This window comes from Malus sylvestris, chromosome 11 (genome assembly GCF_916048215.2).
Source record: "Malus sylvestris chromosome 11, drMalSylv7.2, whole genome shotgun sequence".
In the NCBI taxonomy this organism is placed as follows: Eukaryota; Viridiplantae; Streptophyta; class Magnoliopsida; order Rosales; family Rosaceae; genus Malus; species Malus sylvestris.
In genome coordinates, this window is record NC_062270.1 from 23651803 (window position 1) to 23678132 (window position 26330).

The 26330-nt window shown below is 38.4% G+C and overlaps 1 protein-coding gene and 2 long non-coding RNA genes across 6 annotated transcripts; 2 read left to right on the forward strand and 1 right to left on the reverse strand.

The window, feature by feature from the left end:
* The first annotated feature begins 423 nt into the window (after positions 1-423).
* On the forward strand, positions 424-2014 carry LOC126589478 (uncharacterized). The gene is made up of 4 exons (XR_007611841.1): positions 424-659; positions 931-1003; positions 1103-1392; positions 1702-2014. It is a non-coding gene; the product is annotated as an uncharacterized LOC126589478 (long non-coding RNA).
* Positions 2015-2596: 582 nt separating this feature from the next.
* Positions 2597-11889, reverse strand: LOC126589479 (uncharacterized). Of its 3 annotated transcripts, none has more exons than XR_007611844.1 (4): positions 11690-11889; positions 11486-11607; positions 10661-10719; positions 2597-2784 (listed from the first exon to the last, which is right to left on the reverse strand). It is a non-coding gene; the product is annotated as an uncharacterized LOC126589479 (long non-coding RNA). The 3 variants fall into 3 exon arrangements; XR_007611843.1 differs by lacking the exon at positions 2597-2784 and adding an exon at positions 9474-9730; XR_007611842.1 differs by lacking the exon at positions 2597-2784 and having other exon boundaries at positions 9474-10719.
* A 2745-nt stretch (positions 11890-14634) lies between these two features.
* LOC126589477 (alpha carbonic anhydrase 7-like) lies at positions 14635-16599 on the forward strand. 2 transcript variants are annotated; one of them, XM_050254777.1, is made up of 5 exons: positions 14635-14918; positions 15030-15469; positions 15673-15837; positions 16035-16088; positions 16254-16599. In XM_050254777.1, the coding sequence occupies exons 1-5, from the start codon at positions 14828-14830 to the stop codon at positions 16341-16343; spliced, it is 840 nt and encodes a 279-aa protein (XP_050110734.1). In that variant the 5' UTR covers positions 14635-14827; the 3' UTR covers positions 16344-16599. The 2 variants fall into 2 exon arrangements, with proteins under 2 accessions (XP_050110734.1, XP_050110735.1); XM_050254778.1 differs by having other exon boundaries at positions 14673-14918; positions 15974-16088; positions 16254-16267.
* The last annotated feature ends 9731 nt before the right edge of the window (positions 16600-26330 follow it).

Here is a 26330-nt window from a genome sequence, read left to right on the forward strand (position 1 = left end):
TCAAATAACACACACACACACACACATATATACACGCTTGAAAAACAAAGCCCACTCATTGTTACGTAGTTGGGTCATAACTGTCTTGCCTTGCTTGCCCCTTGTAATCCTCAGGATAAATCTCTTCTATATGGAAAAACACTATACTAATCATTAAACTACCCAAAGTTTGTAAATACCAAGGAAAAGACTCGAAAATCCCTTTGGGGGTAACCATACACCAAAATAATGTGGATGACCCGTATCTTAATGATCATTAGGAACTTAGTTATAAGGCACTCTTGATGGTAGTGTGTTGTTATAACCCGTACCTTAAAATAATATATTTTATTCTCAATAAGTGTGAAATGACCAACATACCCTAGTGTGGGTGTCTTGGATAACTATGAACCTCTGAGTTTAATTTCAATTTCTCATGTTTTCTTATTTTATTGAATTGGTTTTTGTTCTCACGAGTATATGGGCAAAAGCAAAATCGAATTCAGAGTCACGAAGATCAAGTTATAATTTTTGAAGTTTGAAGGGCAAAATTGTAATTTCCACTTGAGCAGCCTAGGAATCGAATGGGTGGATTGCATGTGCAATCCAGCGATGGGAAGGAAGAGAACTCAAGCTTAGGTTCTCGGTGAAACTTTTCGATGAGTTCGAGGTGAAACTCGGTAAGTTTAGCTTGAATTTTATTTCATCCCATTGCTAGTAGTGTTCTCTAGCTTCCTGCTGAATTTGAGCTTGAAATTGAGGTTTTAACCTCTCTGTAAGTTTACCAGTTTCCGGTGACGGACTCTGGTTGAGTTCCGTCGAGCTCGAAGCCAATCACGGTCTAATTCTTAGTGGATTGGACTTTGATGAGTTTTATGAGCATTGTTGTGAAGTTTTGAACTGAAAATCATAGTTTCTTACCTCTGCATGCAATGTTCTTCGCATTTCCAGAAACTGGTGGAATTCTCCGATGATTGTCGAATCCGAGGTGATTCGACCCCGAATCATTCAAAGTCAGACTTAGGTAATTAATATACTTATTTTCATGATTTTGTTTGAGTTTGGATGAAAAATCCATGAAATTCGAATGAAATTGAAGCTCTGCAATCTGGGTTTTATGCAGAATCTGGCAAACCTTCGGCGGCGAAACACAGCGATCACGACGCTCTCCGTTATTTAACGGTAACGACGATGGATTTCGTTAGATATAACGGATCTCTACTGGCAAGGTTATATTCTGTTAACCTTCAATCTGTAAACCGACGACCGGAGCGTGGCCTCGGCCACTTCAACGTGTACTTGCCGATCGGCGGCGGTGAGTACGGCAGCGCGTATGCCGGCGATGTCAATGACGATGGCGGCGTGTGCAGTAGTGCGTGAAGTGATGCGTGAGGACCCGAGACCTAACCCAAGGTTATTCAATGTCACGAATCACGTCTGCACTTTGTTTATACAAATTTGGAGCCGTTTATCACATTTGAGTTAAAGTTTTAGTGAACCTTAGAATTTACTTAGTATTGGTACAAGAGATTTTTCAATGTGACTGGCACATAAGGTGGTACACTAAGTGTCATTATACAAATGGTGGGATATGTGTATTAAAAAATTAATAAGTTAAAAAATAAAATTTCCTACCACTTACGTAAAAATAGGTAGTGTACCATTCGTATTTCTGTCATAATGAATTTTTTTTCATATTGGTACTAAAGTAATGTTTTACAGGTGCGCTTGAGTAGCCTAGGCAAAGGCAAAGAGAAACACACATAATTTCTGTAAGTGGATCCCCTTCAAAACTCACCTGCTTTTTTTTTACACTATTGATGAAATTAAATGCTTTTAAGTATTCTTGGATGAGACTTAAATAGAAATTGGTTAGATGACCATATAAATGATTTACTTATGTTGGTGATTTATTTTCACCACATGGTCTGTTATATATCGAGTATAGATATATGCGGCCATAGGATATTTGCAAGTGATGCAATATTTTTAATAGAGGTTAGATATGCTAGTAGATGCTAGTTGTGCACAGGTAGACGCTCGTGTACTCATATGTGTTGTACTCTTACTAGCTCAATTGTAGAGAAGCTCGATTCTTCTCTTTGTGTAGCGAGATATGCCTAGATTCCGATTACATCCCTTTTTGTGTAAGTTCCTAGAATTGATTTTTTTAACAATTTTGTCAATTTATTTTGAGGGTAATAGAGATTAGACAAACATAACTATACATTAAGACCTCGTAAAAGATTATTGAAGCGCTCAACATATATTTTGTTCGATCGTCAAAAGTTTACAATGATAATCATAATTTCGGCCAAAAAACTTCATTGGTCGAGCTCCTAATTCGTACCTACGGAGTTATGCTGTGTCTTGTCGATTTTTGCCAAGACTTGTCGAGCGAGACATATTATCAAACGCAACATGGGGACCATAAGGTCACACACAAGAAATAAGGGAAGAAAGACAAAAGAAAATTTACAAATAACTATACATAGGGTTACACAAAAGAAATAGCACATTGAATAATTTAGTATTTTTACTTATTCTTTTAGTTAATATACATTAAGATCATGAAGCTATTAGAGTCATGAACAACCAATAACCCATGTTGAGTCCTGACACACCCCGTCCCGAAGGAGGGCATGCTGGCCGTCACGTGAGAGTGACGTAACCATTTGCACAGTACGGAAGCTTTAATTATACAACTTCAAAGTTAATACACCCGAAGGTGCGTCCTAATTTTGTCCATTCTGTCAGAACACCGCTGAATTCCTCGTAGCCACCACACCTTTGTGATTCCTGAACCTGGAGGGGCGCAACACCAAAATTGAGTGGGTCAATAAAACAATTCTTTTCCAAATCCAAACATTTCTCAAAACATTGTAACCCCTCTCCGTAAAACCTGTATACTTTCCCAGAAATGTAAAATATAAATATACATATATATTCTCAATACTTCAATTCATTAACTCAACATTTTTCAGTACAAATATGCCATGCCATATCGGAATTCAACAGTTAAGTATGAATGCATCAACAGTAATTATATCAGGTGCAAGAAGTAATCAACCGGAGGCCCTCTAATAGCCCTGTACGGTTGAACCTAGAGCTCAAAATCTATCACTCTCACTCTGCCGGAGTCACCTCTGTGACCTGTACGGCCTTCTGCACATAAGTTACGCTCTAGTGCTTCTCTCATCAATCATCTGTGCACATAATCTAAGGTCACCCACCAGTCGAAATCTCACTAACACTCTTCGACTGGCCCGTCGCACCCACTCCGCGTTGACTATGCGACCAGCATCTACTTGGATCCAAGGCGAGCGTGCGATGCGGTGAATACTATAAGCACTAAACTATGGTGCAGGATTTGAGCTCAATATACATCAACATCATCATAACAGTAATTAAATACTCACCTGATACTCACCTGTGCGTCCGCCGCACCATTCATTCATATGCATCATATCTCAATTCATGCTTTTCATATCATTTCATGCATGGCAATTCGATTCACATTTCTATATACTTTTCATATACTTTTATGCATAGCATCTCAATTCACATTTTTCGTATAATTCTATATACTTTTCGCATACTTCTATGCATGGCATTTCAACTAATATATCTCATATACTTTTATACATTTTCATTTAAAGCATAATTTCATGCATTTTCAATTTCTGGGAAAACGGCAAGTATATATGTATACGGAAAACAAAACTGCCCACTCACCTGGAGTTCGTCCAACAACTCCCTAGCACCACACATTAAGGCGTCATGACGATCACCGCCTATAACAGTAATCAAATCCAGCCTCAAAATTCATATCGATAGAATATATAACTTATATAAAATACGTCACTACGTAGATCGATCCGGAAGAGCTGCCACTCATATTTTAAATTCATAACTTCCAGAGGTCCACAATATATCTCTAGGACAACATCCTAAAATTTCATCACCATCCAACGGTCGGATCTCCGTCAATTAACAAAACTAAGTGACGGTTTACATTCTATTTTATGAACTTACAACTCCAATTCCGGAAGATCCGTAAATCGGATTCCCAATCCGTAAGTTCCTATAATCCTCAAATATTACGTATTGCAACGTATCAAAGTTTGGTGATGATCCAACGGTCGGATCGTCAATTCATATTTTCACCTAAATGCAAAAACTATAAAACGTTATTTGAACACCTAACCAACAATCCTTAATAACTTTCTCATACGGTGCTCAATTTGGGTATATGAATATACCACAGTGATCTACTCGACGTCACGGACGTCGAAATATTTTTAGATTATTTTTTTTGATGTGCCACGCGCATCCACGCGCCAGAGCAAGCACGGGCACACGCGCACCCACGCGCACCTTCTTCCTCGCGAGCTCGCCGGACTGGTTTTTCTCCGGTGGCCGGAAAACTGGGCATTTTTCAAATGCCTTGTTCTCCTTCGTTTCTCAACCATTTTCTTCGTATAATATATCAAATTGAAGCCCCAAACATGTAGAATCACAATATACTACTTTAAAGCTCTAAAAACCAGGAAATCTCACCGGAAAAATTCCAAGAAAACCGGCCAAAGATGAACCACGTGATCCCGGCGTCCAAATCCTTCAAACGAAGTACTCCGAGCTTCGTGGGAACCTCCTTGAGCTCCCTGTGAGCTTAGATTTCCCTAAAACACAACATATTCAAAGATCATGAACAGTGCTCTTCACGGGAACTTTAAAAACTACGTTTTCCGAAGTAGAACTTACCTGAAATGGGTACCATTGTGTTCGTGTGGTCTTCAGGAGCACGATGGTGGTTTCAAATTGAACGATGGTAGAAGTTTTATATGGTTTTGGAGCTTGCCCGTGTGAGTTCGAAGGAGAGAGAGACAGAACTGAGAGAAATCGTGAGGGAGGAGAGAGAGAGGGACAATGTTACGGGTTATGGGGAGGGTTTTGAGGTGTGGGGATCCCACATGTCCAACCCAATCCCAATTTCATAAATTCCAACATAAAAATCCAAACTTAAGCCTAGTTTAAGTTCCTAAAACCAAATAACTTAGGAACTTTAAGTAAAACCAATTGTTAAATTTTCGCCCCTTAGTCCCGTTTAAGGGCATTTTCGTCTTTTCACGTCCTCGGAATTAAAATTCCTGGACGGGCTGTGACAATCTTCCCTCCTTATAGAATTTCGTCCCCGAAATTCCAGCAACCAACTAAATCAACCATACTCCAACAATAGCTTTTACCACTTACTCTGTCTTAATTCTCAGGACCTTCTTTTTTCCAATCCAAAGTCGTCCTTGGTTCCTTATCAAGTCGAATCCAATTTAATTCTCAATAGTTGCACCAGAATCTCATGTGACGAATCTGCCACCTAGTGACAACGTATCGAACCCTAAATACATTATGTGCCTTAGCCAATTCTGAAGGCATCACAAACTTGTATGCAACTTCGTCGATTCCTTTAATGATCAAAACGGACTGATGTGTTCAAGACTTATCTTGTCTTTCTTTCCAAATCTCACTATTTCTTTTCTAAGATGAAATCTTAAATGATATAAATCATCTACGTTATACACTTGATTAGTGGCATATCCATCTGTTAATCTCTTTTGCCATGCTTGGCTACTTTCAGGTTAAACTTAATCACCTGAATACTTTGAGGAGACTCATCCATAGTCTCAGGGTCTACTAAAACTCTTTCTTGATCGAATCTTTCTCTATTCAGAAGCATTCCATTCACAAGTCAACAAAAACTGACTCACATGACACATTTCATGGTTCTTATGGTGTTACTTCGGAAACTGCACAACCAACATACTTAAGAAACTCAGCAGTTCCGTAAACCAATTCTCCTATCCATAAAACAATTAAGTGCCGTTGTCCTGTCTGGGAAAAAAAGTTATTACTCAATACTGGAGTAAATATACTAACTTGTTACGTTGCCCAACCATCACTTCACATTCGATCGTAACCATCTTGTATACAAGGAAACTTGTACACATAATCCAAAGTAATATCTTTCCATTTCCACTGCGAAACAGAAAATAGTTATCTCAATCCAAAGGTTTACTTCTTTCTGTCTCAATCTGCTGACCAATAAAAATGTCGAATGGTATGATAAATCTTATTACTTTTGGAATATTGCAGAAGCTGAACAATGTACTTCGTCTAAAATTGCTTGCTTTAGGCACATACTTTTTGTTTTCTTGTATCCACATACCATTTGATTCACGGATCATGTACTCATTCTTTTTCCCTTCTTTCTCTGCCTTGGTTAATTCTTAAATTTCCTCGTCAAACATTTAAGTTTCGAGTACGACCTTACCAAACAGGCCTAACTTGAAATTTAACAAGTATAACTTCTTCTCGATCTTCCATTCTTAATTTTTCTTCCGTTGGTTTTCAATCCACAAGATGATACTCTTGGCAAACGTGCCAGACATTAATCTTACTGTAGTCTTCTCACCAAGTGCTTCAGCTAGAACAAACTTTACGATCACCCTGATCGTACAATCATGTTCATTAAGCAATACAATTCACATTCGCTGCCTCCTATCAAAATCCTTCCAAGTAATGGATATTGAAGACTTTTTGGATTCGTAAAAATCTTGCATTCTTACCAAATATAATGCCTTCATAACTTCGCAGCAAGAATGGTAATCATGACTTCCAAGTCACCCGTAGGGTAATTCATCTCATGAGGTTCCATTTATCGTGAAACGTATGCAATCACCCTAACATTTGCATCAATACGCATCCAATACCATTCAAGAAACATTACTAAAAATTTATGATTACCACTATTCTCTGGGATTACTAAATTATGTGCATGAGTGAGGAAATACTTCAGTTGTTGAATCATTTGCTCACAATTTCCTTCCCACTCATACATAACCTCTTTTCTCAACAGTCTCGTCAATGACAAAGCAATGACTGAAAAATCTTTCACAACCATCCAAGATAGCCTGGTAAGCTAAGAAATTCCGAATCTCAATTATGGCTTGTGGTTGTTCCAAATTTTTAATTTCTACTACTTTTTAAGGATTCACTTGAATACCTTAAGAATATATAACATATCCCAGAAATGCTGCTTGATTCATCCAACATTAGCATTTGCTAAACTTAGCATACAACCAACGTTCTCTTAATCTTTGCTTCACCGACTTAATACGTTTACATGCTCTGCTCTAGGCTTAGAGTATACCAGAATATCTTCAATGAAAATGATATCAATCTATCAAGGCATTCTTGGATTACTTCATCCATCAACTCATAAAACCGCATGAGTATCCACATAGCATCACCAAACTTCATAAGGACCATAACAAGTCCAGAAAACCATCTTATGATCAACGTTACTTATAATATTCAATTGGTAGTAACCAAATCTCAATTCAATCTTTGAATCTTCGCAATTACTTCTGAGCTGGTTAAATAAACATCAGTACATCACCATGGATAACGGTTCTCAATCGTTACCCGACTCCATTGTCTATAATCAATGAACAGTCTCAAGACCCATTTTCTTCCTCACCAACGAACTGGGTTCCCCCAAAGCGTTGTACTAGGTTGAATAAAACTTTTATCAACCAATTCTTTCAACTGAATTTCCAATTCCCTTAACTCATCATGAACCAATCTCCAATATAAATTTATACCTGGCAACAAATCAATAATGAACCTCATATCTCTGCCTGAAGACAATCCAGGTATACTTTCAGGGAAGACATCAAGAAAAGTCTAACTCTTTCGACATTATTCACACTACTCCAAACAACATCATTTAGCACCACTTGAGCTAAGTATTTTTGACAGCCTTTCGAAAACAATCTCTTTGCTCTCACAGCATAAATAACGGCCTGACTCAATCCACTTTGCATACTTACAAAAGTAATCTCTGGTCATCCAGATCGATGGAAAGTACTGGTTTCCCGTAACATTCCGTCTTGTCACAATTATAACCAACCAATCTAATGGAAATAATTTAACCGACACAATACATATTCTATTATTATTAAGCATTCTTAATAAGTACAATACTAACATAAAATAATCTACCGGGTTGCTTGCTTAACGAATCCACGAAGGAGTTATTAATATTACGGTCTGCAGCCCGCAATACTGATAAATCATCGTTGTCTCGATAAGTAAGCAACAACTCTCAAAGATATAACATTACTATTTTGTCACTTAATGCAAAATACATACACTCGTCTTAACTACATTTATTTACTACTCTCTAGGTAATAACATACATAATAAGAAATATATCAGCCGAAGTCAACTAGAATGACCAATACGGCTGATTCAACTCTTTTCTCAATAATACGTCGGCCGGATCCACTCCGCGTGGTCGGTACGGCCGAGCCTATAACTCACCAATTTCTCATGCGTCAGCCAGATCCACCTCTCGTGGCCTGTACGGCTGAACATATAACTCATCAAATCTCTCTGTACCCACGGTCAATCCGACCAAACTACTAAGTCCATAACTCTGTTGAATCGACACTATGATATCATGGAAAATTGTTGAGTACAACTGATTCTAGGGACGATTCAAAATTCTGTGTCCCCTCTGTTCACATAAACACATTCATTAATTTCACACTTCCCAAAGTGTTAATTTTGTACCTGCTGCACAAAGTACATTTCCTTTACTCGAGACACCTTGTCTCAAATATCTGGGATTACCAGTATATCCATCACTTTTACTCTGACCAGCGACATTAAAACCTCAGCTGGAAGAATTAACTCTAGCTTCACTTCTTTCGAAGCTCTGAATCTTTCTATATCCTTGATAAGACGAATCATTAACTTTATCGTCTTCTTTTAATTCCCATTCATTTCTTATTCTTCTTTATTCTCGTTGCTCATGTTCTCAGAGTCCTCAAGACTCAACAGCATCTCGTATATTCCTGGTAAGAAGTATAATGGATAGTGGTCACCCAAAATACCACTTCCCTTTTTGCCACCCAGCTTAAAACAACATAACACCTCCACCAAATTAACAACAATATCTGGATGGAACGAGGCAAGTCTGAAAACTTTCTATATTCATTTATCGTCAACTTCCTTGATTCACATTTGCAAACTCTTGCTTACTACCATCGATAAATGCCGGAGGGATAAACTTTTCCTTAAACAAGTCCTTAAACAATTATCAATCGACTGTTCCTCCGGTGACAACAAATCATACTCCTGTTTCCACCAAGATACAAATTCATAACCAAAACCAGGTAGTCGTCTCGACCCTTTGTCAGAAGGAAGATTCCTTTGACTTGCATAATCCGAAACTTCTTTTCCAAACGGTTAAACCGTCATTTCGTTCCCTCAGGTTCATCATTTCATAAGGTGATTCAAATTCAACTCATAACCCGTCTTAAAATGTCCATTTTGATAATATACTGAATCACCATAATAATAGTTTCCCCTAAACCGCTAAATCAGGGAGACTAAGTTCCTCTAACTACGTGGTTTGCTACGAGGCGGTGTAGTTCTGACAGAATTCACTAGAAACTTCTCAAGATGTCCAAGATTGCAACCATGCTCTGATACCAACTGACACACCCCGTCCCGAAGGAGGGCATGCTGGCCGTCACGTGAGAGTGACGTAACCATTTGCACAGTACGGAAGCTTTAATTATACAACTTCAAAGTTAATACACCCGAAGGTGCGTCCTAATTTTGTCCATTCTGTCAGAACACCGCTGAATTCCTCGTAGCCACCACACCTTTGTGATTCCTGAACCTGGAGGGGCGCAAAACCAAAATTGAGTGGGTCAGTAAAACAATTCTTTTCCAAATCCAAACATTTCTCAAAACGTTGTAACCCCTCTCCGTAAAACCTGTATACTTTCCCAGAAATGTAAAATATAAATATACATATATATTCTCAATACTTCAATTCATTAACTCAACATTTTTCAGTACAAATATGCCATGCCATATCGGAATTCAACAGTTAAGTATGAATGCATCAACAGTAATTATATCAGGTGCAAGAAGTAATCAACCGGAGGCCCTCTAATAGCCCTGTACGGTTGAACCTAGAGCTCAAAATCTATCACTCTCACTCTGCCGGAGTCACCTCTGTGACCTGTACGGCCTTCTGCACATAAGTTACGCTCTAGTGCTTCTCTCATCAATCATCTGTGCACATAATCTAAGGTCACCCACCAGTCGAAATCTCACTAACACTCTTCGACTGGCCCGTCGCACCCACTCCGCGTGGACTGTGCGACCAGCATCTACTTGGATCCAAGGCGAGCGTGCGATGCGGTGAATACTATAAGCACTAAACTATGGTGCAGGATTTGAGCTCAATATACATCAACATCATCATAACAGTAATTAAATACTCACCTGATACTCACCTGTGCGTCCGCCGCACCATTCATTCATATGCATCATATCTCAATTCATGCTTTTCATATCATTTCATGCATGGCAATTCGATTCACATTTCTATATACTTTTCATATACTTTTATGCATAGCATCTCAATTCACATTTTTCGTATAATTCTATATACTTTTCGCATACTTCTATGCATGGCATTTCAACTAATATATCTCATATACTTTTATACATTTTCATTTAAAGCATAATTTCATGCATTTTCAATTTCTGGGAAAACGGCAAGTATATATGTATACGGAAAACAAAACTGCCCACTCACCTGGAGTTCGTCCAACAACTCCCTAGCACCACACATTAAGGCGTCATGACGATCGCCGCCTAGAACAGTAATCAAATCCAGCCTCAGAATTCATATCGATAGAATATATAACTTATATAAAATACGTCACTACGTAGATCGATCCGGAAGAGCTGCCACTCAGATTTTAAATCCATAACTTCCAGAGGTCCACAATATATCTCTAGGACAACATCCTAAAATTTCATCACCATCCAACGGTCGGATCTCCGTCAATTAACAAAACTAAGTGACGGTTTACATTCTATTTTATGAACTTACAACTCCAATTCCGGAAGATCCGTAAATCGGATTCCCAATCCGTAAGTTCCTATAATTCTCAAATATTACGTATTGCAACGTATCAAAGTTTGGTGATGATCCAACGGTCGGATCGTCAATTCATATTTTCACCTAAATGCAAAAACTATAAAACGTTATTTGAACACCTAACCAACAATCCTTAATAACTTTCTCATACGGTGCTCAATTTGGGTATATGAATATACCACAGTGATCTACTCGACGTCACGGACGTCGAAATATTTTTAGATTATTTTTTTTGATGTGCCACGCGCCTCCACGCACCAGAGCAAGCACGGGCACACGCGCGCCCACGCGCACCTTCTTCCTCGCGAGCTCGCCGGACTGGTTTTTCTCCGGTGGCCGGAAAACTGGGCATTTTTCAAATGCCTTGTTCTCCTTCGTTTCTCAACCATTTTCTTCGTATAATATATCAAATTGAAGCCCCAAACATGTAGAATCACAATATACTACTTTAAAGCTCTAAAAACCAGGAAATCTCACCGGAAAAATTCCAAGAAAACCGGCCAAAGATGAACCACGTGATCCCGGCGTCCAAATCCTTCAAACGAAGTACTCCGAGCTTCGTGGGAACCTCCTAGAGCTCCCTGTGAGCTTAGATTTCCCTAAAACACAACATATTCAAAGATCATGAACAGTGCTCTTCACGGGAACTTTAAAAACTACGTTTTCCGAAGTAGAACTTACCTGAAATGGGTACCATTGTGTTCGTGTGGTCTTCAGGAGCACGATGGTGGTTTCAAATTGAACGATGGTAGAAGTTTTATATGGTTTTGGAGCTTGCCCGTGTGAGTTCGAAGGAGAGAGAGACAGAACTGAGAGAAATCGTGAGGGAGGAGAGAGAGAGGGACAATGTTACGGGTTATGGGGAGGGTTTTGAGGTGTGGGGATCCCACATGTCCAACCCAATCCCAATTTCATAAATTCCAACATAAAAATCCAAACTTAAGCCTAGTTTAAGTTCCTAAAACCAAATAACTTAGGAACTTTAAGTAAAACCAATTGTTAAATTTTCACCCCTTAGTCCCGTTTAAGGGCATTTTCGTCTTTTCACGTCCTCGGAATTAAAATTCCTGGACGGGCTGTGACAAGTCCACTACTAAATAGAGGAACCTAATCCTTTATATCAAGCAAATTTACAAGCTCCTGTATAAATTATACTTATTGGTTTGGCAAATTCAACTATCAACTAATTTCACCCAAAAAAGAAAAAGAAAAAACTACCTACTATTTGTTTTCTTTTCCCCCCAAAATAATGCCTACTATTTGGTTGTCGGAGTAGCAATGCGGAAGAGGATATATAACTCCACGTAATCGGATATCTGTATCCAATTATACGATAGCTCAGTGCACGTAATTGGGTTGCTTAGCTTAGATGTAGTTTTTCCTTTCCTCCAACCTCACAGTCACGAGAAGGTCTTAAGTGCGGCCACCATTGTTGATGGGTCCATGTGTTGTGTGAGAGGGGTAAGACACAAATAGGGCTGAATGAACATAGAAAAATTAGGAGTAGGGTGGCGACGATTTTGTGTGTGTGAGGGCCGTATGGCCACTTGGTATGGTCTCCAGACCAAAGAATTTGTCCACCGCCACAGGTTGATGGTTTTTTCTATGTATACAAATTTTTTCAAAGGTTTGGTAGAACTTATCTTGGACAATTACAACTTGCAGGTTGCTAACAACCAGGAAAACGTGTGAACCGATTTTCTTTTTCTAAGTCTTATGCATAAAATATGATAAAACTAATTTTGCTTTTAGAAAACTCCTGGATGTGTTTCTGAACAATTTCTTGGTGCTCGTGGAAAATAAATTTTCACACAAATCCGACAAAATTTTAAAACTGACAACTATATCACAATTTGCTTCATAGTTGTTCGTAGCATAAAGAACATATATTATTTTTATCTATTAATTTAAATTCATGATATGAGATTTGATTTTCATTCTAAAAAATAAGTGACTTAATAGTAGAATAAACGATCATCGACTGTCCGATGATTGAGAGAAAAACTGACCGTGGTCAGGGACAATGATTGTATAAAATGAAAGAAAGAAAACGATGACTGATAGAAGGTCGGAAGTTTCTAGTTACTTTCAGGTGTTCATCTGATTCTAAAAGTTTCTTTTCTCGTTACGAATTAATGTGCCCCTGTCCAACACTGTTGTTAGTCTAGGTCTAACAAAAGTCAACATTGCTAGTGTGCCACGACACCTTGGTGAGGCCTTTTGTTTCTGTCCATTTGTTCCAACTCCCTGACTAACCCATCAACTTATGCCCACATGCACGGCAGTATTCTAATCTAATATCTACATTATTATAAAATAAAAAATAAAATAAAATGAAGGCGCAGTTAATTGAAGTGAAAGATTTTATTTAATAGGACCGTCCACCAATTACAAACATTCTAAAGTCAAAATATCTCTCTACTCTATTATCATTCATCGCATATGCCACGTTTATTTTTTCTCAAAATCAACCTCAATCCAGTATGTATGAAAAATGACTCACATGACACCAATGAAGCATTTATGTGAGCTAAAAACAACGTCACTGATTGGTAGTACTAAAATAGTGATAACTTGATGGTTAGTAATATTGGAAATTTTGAGTAGAAATTTTATTGTCTCACATTAGTCATTTCTAAAAGGTTTCTTCACTTTATAAGGCTTTGTTTCTTATACATAGTGATTGGAGTAATGGATCATTGAGAATGAAATTGGACTCAACCTTGAGGTTGGGTTTGGGGTGTACTAATTAGTTGATAATTAAATTCTTTAATTAATTTCGAATTTAATTAAATTTTTTTTTTTAACAGACTCATCTAAGTCAATGAAAAAACGCAGAGAGCACAGCACCCGTCTGAAGAGATGTCTCCCAACAGTCATAGCCCATTCTCATACCTGTTGCGAACATGCATAATCCCATTATATATACATCCATTTGCATGGTATTTAGAACACATAAAATATCAAATTCTTCTTCTACATTCATAAACCTTCTTATTGAGAGAACCACACATAAATTCGCCAGAAGTCAGTTTTCCGGTGCTGGAATTCAAACTTGATCGTTGAATCCTGGTTAAGCAAACGTCCGTAGAACTACAAGCACTAAGTAGGGATGAAATTTCTGTTTCAATGACATTGCGGTACGCAAGCCTCGATCTTCAATATTTCTATTTAATATTATTTCATTGTTCATGTTAATTAGTTGTTTACATTTATTATTTATTAGCATATATAAATTTATCACAGATTGTTGACGTTTATCCAACAAGTTAGACCAAAAAACAATAGCATAATTACATTTTACTTTATGATCCTACAAAAAAGAAACATTTTAGTTTATGAATTATTTTTGTTGATTTCTAAGAAACAAGGATCAAACGATTGCTAGTCTAAACTAAAAGGGTGAAATTCCTTTGAATAATTAGTCCAAGTAGAAAGTGACCAAAAACACCGATGTCTATGTCCATTATTGTGGTAAACAACGTGTCCTTGTTCATTCTTTATTGACATCCGAGGGCAGCGTTCATACGCGGGCGAGAAACACAGAAACAGGTATTATGTCATAGTACGCGCTTTACATATCTGTTTTTCTCATCCATATATATATGTTTATATATAAATACATGCACTAATTAAACTAAAACCCATTTGCATAATTTTGTAGCTCTGATCGCCTGACCTCCTCCACTGTAACATTATACTAACTAGTCCAAGTATTTTTCCGATTCTGCAATACATAGAAACCTCACCGGAAAGGGCAGAGGTTTACTGCAATTACCACTTATCTCTGATCCGTCGCTCTTTGATACAAACATAAACATGAAGAAGTCGCATCAAAGCAAACCCATATACATTTTCTGTTTAGTATTCTTTTTATGTTCCGCAACATCGATCACAGCTCAAGAAGTTGGTAAGCACAACAAATTACAGTACATACCTATATGTTCTTGTTCCATTTGTTTCTTTCTTTCTTTCGTCTCAAGTTTATTCACAAGTGGATACACTCATATTGGTATTGCAGAAGATGAACGAGAGTTCGATTATCTTCAGGGAAGTGGAAAGGGACCGAAGCAGTGGGGAGCGATTAAGAAAGAATGGTCAGCCTGTAAGAATGGAGGCATGCAATCTCCTATTGATTTATCGAGTCACAGGGTCACGTTAGTCCCAAACTTGGGCAAGCTCAACATCTCTTACAATCCTTGTAATGCTACCGTAAAGAATAGAGGCCACGATATTTCGATTTACTGGGAGGGCAACGCTGGATCAATTCATATAAATGGTACTCAGTATTTGCTAAAACAATCTCACTGGCACTCCCCTTCCGAGCACTCCGTCAATGGCAGGAGGTACGACATGGAGCTCCACATGGTTCATCTAAGCTCCGATCCGAATGTCACAAACAAGATCGCTGTTGTTGGCGTCCTATACAAGATTGGTCGCCCTGACTCTTTCCTTTCTAAGGTACATACGTACTCCATAGATCAAAAACAAATTCTCTATTGCTCATGTTGCAATAAACATGAATACATATGTTGTCAGATTGTAAATGCTGGTAAATTTTTTTTGCTTGAATGTTCGTCCAAATCTCAACATAACTGTTGTAGGTTATGAAAATTGAAAAGTACATTTGTCCTAACATGTTGCTAGTTGTGGATTGATTTCAGTTGACAGGGCATGTAAAGTCAATGATGGATCAGACGGAAGAGAGAAACATAGGGACAATTGATCCCCGAGAAATTAAAATCCGTAAGAAAAACTATTACAGATACATGGGCTCACTCACTGTTCCTCCTTGCACTGAAGGCGTTATTTGGACCATCAATAAAAAGGTGATTAATTAACTGGTCCTCCTTAATAAAACCCTCAATATTCATATAAAGTTCATATACGTAGCTTCCTTTTTAATTTGGACCATCAATCTAGTATGTGGCTATTTACCAGATTCAGTTTACATATTTCCAACAGATAAGAACAGTCAATTTAGTATGTGGCTCTTTACCAAATTCATTTTACATATTTCCAACAGATAAGAACAGTCTCAAGGGATCAAGTAAAGCTATTTCGAGTCGCTGTGCATGATGTAAGTGTTTCCACATCTCTACTGTTTTTCGGAAAGCCCTCCCCAACCCAAAAATATCGTATCTTTGCAGATCTGACTGTTAGATAATAAATGAATTAATCGTATGTGCTTAGCCAAGTTTCACATATATATCTGATTTTCTTTTTGGTTTCTTTTTTGGATCAGTATGCAGAGATGAATGCAAGGCCAGTACAACCACTTAATCTTCGAGAGATCCAGGTCTTTGACAGAAGAACAGGGAGCACAAATAACTGATGATATCTCAACTCCTATCAGAAGAGAGTTTCTCACCACATTTTTTAATGTACAATAATGTTTCCCATTGTTATTGCTCTCCCACTTGCTAAATATGAGCAGAATCAATTGGTTATCATGATAGTCACGTCATGTATTATACGAGTAATAGACTTATCACAATTTTTTATCATATAATATATGTGATACATGATGTACTAAATTAATATTAAATAAGATAAAATTATTAATTAATAAAATATGTTTACATTTGTCACATCATTTTACACACCCCGACCCGAAATGTCTACTAGGACTCCGATTCGAGCTGTGTTGGCCGACACCTGGAAGGTGACGAAGCCATAAAGTGTGATGATGTGGAAAATTGTGAATAAATTTAAACCTAAGAGTGCCTAAATACCAGAGTGCACTGGTGAGCGGGAATGAATCCACTTCACACGTGATGTTAAAGCATAAGCAAGTACAGAAAAATGATATAAGAATCGTACCCTCGAAATAGTCTCCGATACTAAGAATCACCGCGAGTCTTTGGTGATAATAGAACTCAGCTAATAATACCTTGAGGGTGAAGACAAGACAAGTGTGAATGGCCATGTAAGTAAATTACTAATAGGAAACATATAACACATGTAATTCCTCGTTACAACACCTGTATAATTTCCAAACAAATCATAATGTACCACAACACAACATCAACAATAATATCAAATAATCATGCGATTAGTATCTCATAATAGTACGCAAGTCGGAGCCACCTCTAGTGACCTATACAACGTATTCATATCTCATCACATATCTCATCAATCATGGCTAGCATGTAAGTTGGAGTCACCTCTAGCGACCTATACGACATATTCATATCTCGTCACATATCTCATCAATCATGGCTGGCATATAAGTTGAAGTCACCTCTAGTGACCTATACGACATATTCATATCTCATCACATATCTCATCAATCATGGTTAACATATAATAGTCGGAGTCACTTCTAGTGACCTATATGACATATTCATATCTCATCACATATCTCTTCAATCATGGCTAGCATATAAGTCGAAGTCACCTCTAGTGACCTATACGACATATTCATATCTCATCACATATCTCATCAATCATGGCTAGTCGGAGTCACCTTTAGTGACCTATACAACATATTCATATCTCATCACATATCTCATCAATCATGGCTAGCATGTAAGTCGGAGTCACCTCTAGTGACCTATACGACATATTCATATCTCGTCACATATCTCATCAATCATGGCTAGCATATAAGCCGGAGTCACTTCTAGTGACCTATACGACATATTCATATCTCATCACATATGTCATCAATCATGGCTAGCATATAAGTCGGAGTCACCTCTAGTGACCTATACAACATATTCATATCTCATCAATCATGGCTAGCATATAAGTCGAAGTCACTTCTAGTGACCTATACGACATATTCATATCTCATCACATATTTCATCAATCATGCTAATACCATATACTTACTTGAATTTACTTAAACTTACCTGAACTTACCTGAACTTACTTGAACTTACCTGAATGTCCTACGTTCACCTTTGCACTTCAAAGCGTTCACAGCAACATAATTATATATTATGCATCATACACTATATCATATACAAAAATATAAATCTCTATGCATGGTATTCAAGGCATACTTTCATTTAAATGCATTTTCTGGGAAAATATCAAGTATTTAAGTATATACTAAAAACCAAAAGCCCACACAAATTGTTCAATTCCTTAAACAAGGCTATAGTCTCGGTTATTTAATCTCATTTCTTATATGGTTGCATCCAACGTCTCGTTAGACTGCCTACTTACCCTAAACAGGGATCAAGCCATTCGTATTTCACAACAATCATTTATAGTAATACGCATATGGATAGATCACAATGAAATCTAACTCAACCATCTCATAGTATTTTATAACATATAAATATATATATGTCATGGCATAAGTTCTCAGTTTTATTTAAAAGCATTTATAGAATTATCAATCATGAAACATAAGATGAGCAAGGAAAGGTCCACTCACCTGGAGTCCGTGCTACAACTTCCTAGCAAAACCATCGAGGCGTCACAAACGATTGGCGCCTGTGACCAAAGCCAATTTGGCTTGGAAACATCTCAATTTCACCAAAATCTGTGCGGACCCTAGAATTTGGTGTGCTTCGATTCGACCTTCATACTTGTTCCAACGCCTCCACCACTGCTTGGGCTTTGTTCTTGAGTTCTAGGGAAGTGTTTTGGTAGTGGTAATTGAATGAAATTGTTTCAGGTTTAGTGGATTTCGAGCAATCCTTACCGCGGCACCCATGGTGGTTTTTCCACCAAACTTCAACCAAATTCCTTCAAATTTTGGATGGATATGGAAGAGGGGAGGTCTAGGGATAATTTCTAGGTGAAGGATGAATGACTTTCGTCGGAAAAATGGTGGGATTTAGCCGGAATTGGAACCGGGTCGAAACCGGGTTGTTTTGGGCGCACGGGTAGATTGGTTGGGTGCTCCTCACCTCCCTCCTTTCCCTCCTGGTTCTTCTCTCCCATTTGTCACCCTCACTCTCCTCATTTCCTGATTAGGCAGTGCCCATCTCTTTTTCTCCTTCTCCATTCCACTGCCATCAGGCAGCTTTCCTCTTCTTCCTTTTTTCTTTTTATTTTCCCCAATTTTTCCAACTCCTCCATTAGTAAAAATAACAATAACCATAATAAATGAATAGGATAATGAATAATGACCTTTAAAAATTTATAAAATCATAAAATTTGGGATAGGTTGTCACATCGTCTGATATTCAGATGTGGTGCAAAATGAGAGAGGATCCTCGCCGAATCCTCTTTGTGAGATCTCAGAGATCTTCCAATCACATCCATTCATTGTACATTGTGCAGCTAGTTTTTGTCAAATACTGTTTATATTCAATTTTAAATAAAAAATTTACAATAATTTTTTACCGTACGATGTACGATGAACTAATATGATTAAAGGATCCTCCTGGGTGCAAAATGATTGTATGACTAGTGTGGATGCAAATTTCCGTCTTCATCTTCTTGGACGAAAATGCACCTACAATGGGCCTTTGTCCGAGAAACCTCCGATGCCAAAGTTAGAATTTGAGGGAGAAAGTGTTTAGAGAAATTTGGAGAGTTTTGCAAGAGAATTAGACTTAGGTTTTTGGAGAAATGAGGTGATATTTATAGGGGTGTGGCCGACCCCTTTTGGAGAGATGGGAACCAGCCACATATGGTGTTTTTTAGGTGTAATTGCAAGATATTATGTCAAAATAATATCTTGCAATCAATTAGGAAATTAATCAATTAATTTAGGTAATTAATCCTATTTTGAATGAATAATTGAAGGTTACCTTGTGGGGAGGATTTGATGAGGATGGATGAAATAGGTTTTGAATAAATACCTATTTTGATCACTTTTGACCTTGATTGTGCCATGATTGTCCGTTGCTTGCGTGTAGAAGTTTCGGTGTGCCTCGAGGGTAATTTATCCTTTTTCACTCAAAAGTACACGTGTCGCCTCCATAATTTTCTTGATTATTTTTTACTCCACAAATGCCTCCACACCTGCTGGGCTGCTCGTAGGAAAGGGCAATAGGTGTAGAGATCTCCAGCTTTGATACAAATTCTCACTTGGACTTGGAATTAAATTATTCTAGGAAAGGGAAATCAATCACATCCAAAGCCTTTTTAAGCCTACCTTAAGTAGGGGATTAAATCAACTTCGAAGGGCAATTATTTCCCCCTTCCCTAGCACTCTTCTTTGCTTGCCCATGCAAAAAAAATCATCTTCCGTTGATTTCTTTGTCTTCTCCACGCCACACCGATGTAAGAAAAACTTAATTCTCATTGTCTTCTTCTTGGGTGGTGCTGCCGCGGGACAACCGTCAGGATGGTGCAACATATCACCTAGCAAGGGCTAGGAGTTAGCTTGAAATTAGGCCAAGGAGGTGGTGTGACAGGGGCCATTGCTTATGCTGCTTAGCTTGACTGAAGACAATGACTGGCTTGGCATGGGTCGAGAAAGTGACGTGGCATAGGCCACGGTTTGCGTAGCATGAGGCTTTAGACCACTAGGTCTGTGATGCTCGGCTACTGGTGATGTGTGAAGGAAAAATTTTGTCCTAGCTAAGAACAAGTAGGAACATTTGAATACACATGCAAGCTATCAACACTTTAAAGTAGGCATGCATCCAAAAACAATTCATAAAACCCATGACTTTCAAAGCCTAGTATATGGTGAACCAAAATAAACTCTTTAACAAAATTAAAGAGAAGTAAAGATTTTGAGATTCTTTACCCCTTGAAGCTCATCCTTGTTTACACAAGGGATTCACCCAAGTGGAGGGCCTTCAAGTCACCTCCAAGCTCCTTGAATCCTCCTTGTGTTTTCCTCCCTTTAGTGCTCCTTTGATGATTAGAGGAAAAAGGATTTGTTCTCCAAAAACATCAAAAACTTGATGTCTCTAAGTCTCTTCACCAAGGTTGTATATTGTGAAGATGATATGGATGACTTAGAGAGATTTTAGATGCTAGTAAAATTCCTCTAAGTGGCCGGCCTCTATGTAGAAAAAGAGAGAAAATGTTTCACCCAATTTCTATTAGAAAACCCTAATGAGAAAATTGCTATAAAGTTCCTTTTATAACATTTTCTTTGGTGAGTGGCAAACTTGTAATTAAGCAAGCTTGCCCATTCACCCTAATGGCCGGCCTCTCCTTGTTATTGGGCTAATTTGCCCATTTTGTTTTAGTTGTCATACAACTTAAACATAATGGGCCTTGTGGACCAAAACACTTTTGGGCCCCGAAACCCAAAACCAACTTATAAGCCCAATACGAACTTTTCGTATAATTAATTAACTAATTAATTAATCTTGACCATTCTTCAATTAAACCATTTAATTGCTTATCCATTTCATATAATTTCTTCACTAACATCCTTATGTGGTGTGCGATCCATTAGGTTCCAATTAGCGAGGCAGTGGGCGATGTTACTCTTAACGATCGATTGTGAATTGAAACCACATTTCAATTCTCCCTTAAGATTAGTGTTTGCTAATCTTCAGGGCTTCCACAAACCATGAGTGACACCTAGCAGCATATCATGGTTACCCAAGCTGAGTAGAATTGGTTGGAGAACCTATCCAGTTACAACTACAATGCAATACGGTCCTTCTCTAATACAATACTCTTAATCACATTGTTTAAGTGATAGTTTGTTTCATGTCTACTATCCAATGTGATACTTTCCTATATGACTCCTTTGAATATGATTTGGAACAAACTTCCTAAGTCATATTCATATGCTTTGGCCAAAGACTTTAGAATCATATCTTAGAGTATTCTCCTTCCACCATGGAAGGTTAGAGATCCCTTGTTGTGCATTCATATGCCTACATGACTAGATAGCTTGACCCCAACAATGCCGTGGACAATCCGAAGGAATGCCATTGACATGATCAAAGATCAAGGACCTAACCATTAGACATCTATGATGCCTCAGGTCAAAGGACTACTTTGCATATTGCAACTTTAGAGTTCATACATGACATGTATGTTCGAACTCTCTTTTGATCGACGTTCAGTGTACTCGATTACTCTTTCGAGCACCTATGTGTTTGTCTCAGTGTCCAACACCAAATGACTTGAGACTAGTTCATACTCACGTTTGAGTCAACATAACACATACTAACCTTAGCGGATTGTCAATGCCCAACTGGCAATCCTATGGCTAGGAACGTTTTAGGAATGAACATAAGAGAGAGGTCTCGATAATCTAACTCATTAGATCACTTCTCTCTTAGAACAAATACATTCCTTGGATTCCCTTATTGCTTAAACACATGATACAATAAATAGTGATTAACAATAAGCTTTGCCCTTCATTAAACATATAAAAGTTTAATACAATAAGTATTCCAAAAAGCTGTTACATCAAATGAGTGGCTTTGTGGGCATACTTCCAACAATCTCCCACTTGCACTCAAAGCCATCTTCCCATGTATCTAATACCCATCTTATCCATATGACGATCAAGCTGGATTTGAGACATTGGCTTTGTCAGTGGATCTGCTACGTTATCGGCTGAGGCAACTTTGAGGATGTTGACTTTCCCCTCGGCAGCATATCTTCTAATGATATTAAAGCGCCTATCAAAATGCTTGTTCTTTTTATGTGCCCTGGGTTCCTTGGCTTGAGCTATCGCCCCACTATTATCACAGTACAAAGTTACTGGTGATGTAATGGTTGGAACCACTCCAAGTTCAGTAATGAACTTCTTCATCCAGAACGCTTCTTTGCCGGCTTCAGCTGTAGCGACATATTCAGCCTCTGTCGTGGAATCAGCAATTACACTTTGTTTCTTGCTTTTCCAACTGACAGCCCCACCATTCAGAGTGAATACATATCCGGAGTTGGAACTTCTATCATCGACGTCAGATTGGAAATCTGCGTCTGTATAGCCTTCCACTCGCAACTCTGATGCTCCTCCATATACGAGGAACATGTCCTTAGTTCTTCTTAAGTACTTAAGGACCGTCTTGACAGTTGCCCAGTGTTCTAATCCTGGGTTAGATTGATATCGACTAGTAATGCTCACAGCATATGCGATATCAGGCCTTGTGCATATCATGGCATACATGAGACTTCCTATGGCTGAAGCATAAGGAATTCTACTCATATGCCTTATCTCTTCAGGAGTTTTAGGTTCCATGGACTTAGAAAGGTGAATTCCATGTCTTACAGGAAGAAAGCCTTTCTTACATTGTTCCATCTCGAACCTACTTAGCACCTTATCAATGTACATAGATTGGGATAATCCAATTAATTTTCTGGATCTATCACGATAGAACTTTATCCCAAGTACATAAGATGCATCTCCTAAATCTTTCATGTGGAAGGTCTTGGACAACCACACTTTTACAGAAGAAAGTATTGCAGTGTCATTCCCGAATAGTAATATGTCATCTACATATAACACTAGGAATACAACTGCATCCCCAACGACTTTTTGATAAACACAATTGTCGTCTTCGTTTTGAGTAAAACCAAACGTTTTGATTTCAGTGTCGAAACGAATGTTCCAGCTCCTGGAGGCTTGCTTGAGTCCATAAATGGACCTTTGAAGCTTGCATACCTTAGTCTTTTCAGACTTGGACACGAAACCTTCGGGTTGAGTCATATAGAGCTCTTCCTCTAGGTAGCCATTCAGAAAGGCCGTCTTCACGTCCATTTGCCAGATCTCATAATCATGGTACGCAGCTATAGCAAGCAAAATCCGAATGGACTTAATCATGGCTACAGGAGAGAAAGTTTCTTCATAGTCAATCCCTTCTCTTTGCCTGTAACCCTTGGCTACCAATCTAGCCTTATAAGTCTCCACGTTCCCATCAACGCCTATCTTCCTCTTGAAGACCCATTTGTTTCCAACTGGTACAATACCTTCTGGAGGGTCTACAAGAGTCCAGACCTGATTTTGATACATGGAATCCATCTCGGATTTCATGGCCTCTTGCCATCTCTTTGAATCAATGTCGGACATTGCTTCAGTGTAGTCTATAGGGTCCTCCTTTGTTTCATTGTCACCTAGAAGGTACAATTCATCAAAGTCGTTGTCTAAGCCATACCTCTTAGGTGGCTTACTAACCCGTTCAGATTTACGTGGAGCCAGGGGTTCAGGAACAGGGTTGTCAATATGTCTAGTGCTTGTTTGTGGTTCATTATTAATCTCATTAATTTCCATCTGTTTGCTTATAGTCCCTTTGAGAACGAATTCGTCCTCTAGAAACTTAGCAGTTCTGGCGACAAAGACTTTCTGGTCGTCAGGATGGTAGAACTCATATCCCATAGTTTCTTTAGGATATCCCACAAAATAGCATCTTACTGATCTCCCTTCAAGCTTAGTAGCTTCAAGCTTCTTGACATATGCTTCACAACCCCAAATCTTAATGTGTTTAAGACTTGGCTTTCTTCCATGCCATATCTCATAGGGCGTTTGTGAAACTGATTTGGAAGGTACTCTATTAAGCAAGTAAGCTGCTGTATATAGAGCGTATCCCCAGAATGTTACTGGTAGATCAGCAGAACTCATCATAGAACGAACCATGTTCATCAAGGTTCGATTTCTCCTTTCAGAAACTCCATTGAGTTGTGGAGTTCCCGGTGGAGTCCACTGTGATATTATTCCACACTCTTTGAGGTAATCTAGGAACTCGTTACTCAGATATTCACCCCCTCGATCCGATCTTAGGATCTTTATCTGTTTCCCAGTTTGCTTCTCAACTTCATTCTTGAATTCTTTGAACCTTTCAAAGGATTCTGACTTGTACTTCATAAGATACACATAGCCAAACCGAGAGTGATCGTCGGTGAATGTGATATAGTAGGAGAAGCCTCCTCTCGACGTAGTAGACATAGGTCCACATACGTCAGTGTGGATTAACCCTAGAATTTCAGTGGCACGCTCTCCTTTTCCAGTAAATGGAGATTTGGTCATTTTCCCTTTCAAGCAACATTCACAAGTACCCATCCGGTCATTACCTAATGGGTGGATGTATCCGTCTTTCGACATCTTGTGAATCTTTTCAAGGTTCACATGTCCAAGTTTAAGATGCCACATCTTTTCTTGGTTAACTTCTTCTCTAGCCCTTTTGGGTTTTGAGGTATTCCTGCTCGCAATACAGTGCATCCCACTATTCGTCTCGAGGTGAAAAAGTCCCTCTATCATATTACCATGAGAGATAATACGACCGTTCAAGTATAAAGTGCAACTCATTTTGTCAAACAATACTGAGTGCCCATCTCGTAAAAGCTTAGAGATGGAAATCAAATTCTTTATACATGAAGGAAAATATAAACAATTTTTAAGTTCCAGGACTTCCCCAGAGGGTAGGTTAAGCATGTAGGTGCCTATTGCTTTTGCAGAGATTTTAGTGCCGTTCCCAACTCGCACAACCATCTCATTATTGCGCAGTGATTTGCTCCCCACTAGTCCCTGCATCGTATTACAGATATGTTGACTAGCGCCTGAATCAAATATCCAGGAACTGGAGCTCACTGTAAAAGCACTCTCTATGACAGAAATAGTCTCTTCAAAAGTTCGTGTCATAAGGCTCGCAACGCGCACTCTGTATTTCTTCTTCCAACGTTCATCCTTTCCACAATGAAAGCATGTTCCTTTGGATTTCTTTGCCTTCTTCTTATGCAACCTTTTCCTTATGTTTGCAATCTCACTCCCACTGTCCATTTTGAAACCTTTTTCAAATCTACAGCACATGTCAATCATCTCTTTCAAAGAATGATCGAATCTATTCACTTTATAGTTTACAATAAACTTAGTGAAATCATCCGAGAGAGATGCAAGGAAAAAGTCTTGGGCCATTTTCCCATCGATGGAAGTTCCTAAACTTTTAAGATCTTTAAATATCTTTTCCATCTTTTGTCCATGTTTATGGACCGATGTCCCCATTGCCATTTTGGCATTCATTAGACTACAAACATTTGAGAATCGTACATTACTAGTCTCAATGTCATGCATCTTATGCAAACTTTCAACCATGGCACAAGAAGTGTCCATGTGCTTATGTAGCTTCATAAGCTCCTTACTAAGTGAAGTGAGGATTAAGCATTTGGCTTGTAAGTCATCCTCATAATGTCTAACATAGTTTTGACACTCCTCCTTTGAAGCTAATTTCGTAGGAGGTACATGAGGAGGGGATTGCTTAAGCACATACAATATGTCTTTCACCTTTGAGACATTCTCAATGTGGCGATACCAAGCAAGGAAACGTTGGCCCTTAAGGCCCCTTTTGTCAAGTATAATGGTGGGTATAATTTTAGGCATGTCGTTCACTACATAACATAACAGAAATCGTATTAGATTGTTTGTTTAAAACTATTTGATTGGGTCTTTGAATCAAATAGTACCACCCACTATTTTTGGCAAATTCCACATCCCTCA

What these genes read in the sequence shown, in the direction of transcription:
- LOC126589477 (XM_050254777.1), top strand. Translation starts at nt 14,828, where the DNA reads ATGAAGAAGTCGCATCAAAGCAAACCCATATACATTTTCTGTTTAGTA. An exon ending in CTGACTCTTTCCTTTCTAAG is followed by an intron (nt 15,470 to 15,672) that starts GTACATACGTAC and finishes GATTGATTTCAG; the next exon opens with TTGACAGGGCATGTAAAGTC. An exon ending in TTTGGACCATCAATAAAAAG is followed by an intron (nt 15,838 to 16,034) that starts GTGATTAATTAA and finishes TATTTCCAACAG; the next exon opens with ATAAGAACAGTCTCAAGGGA.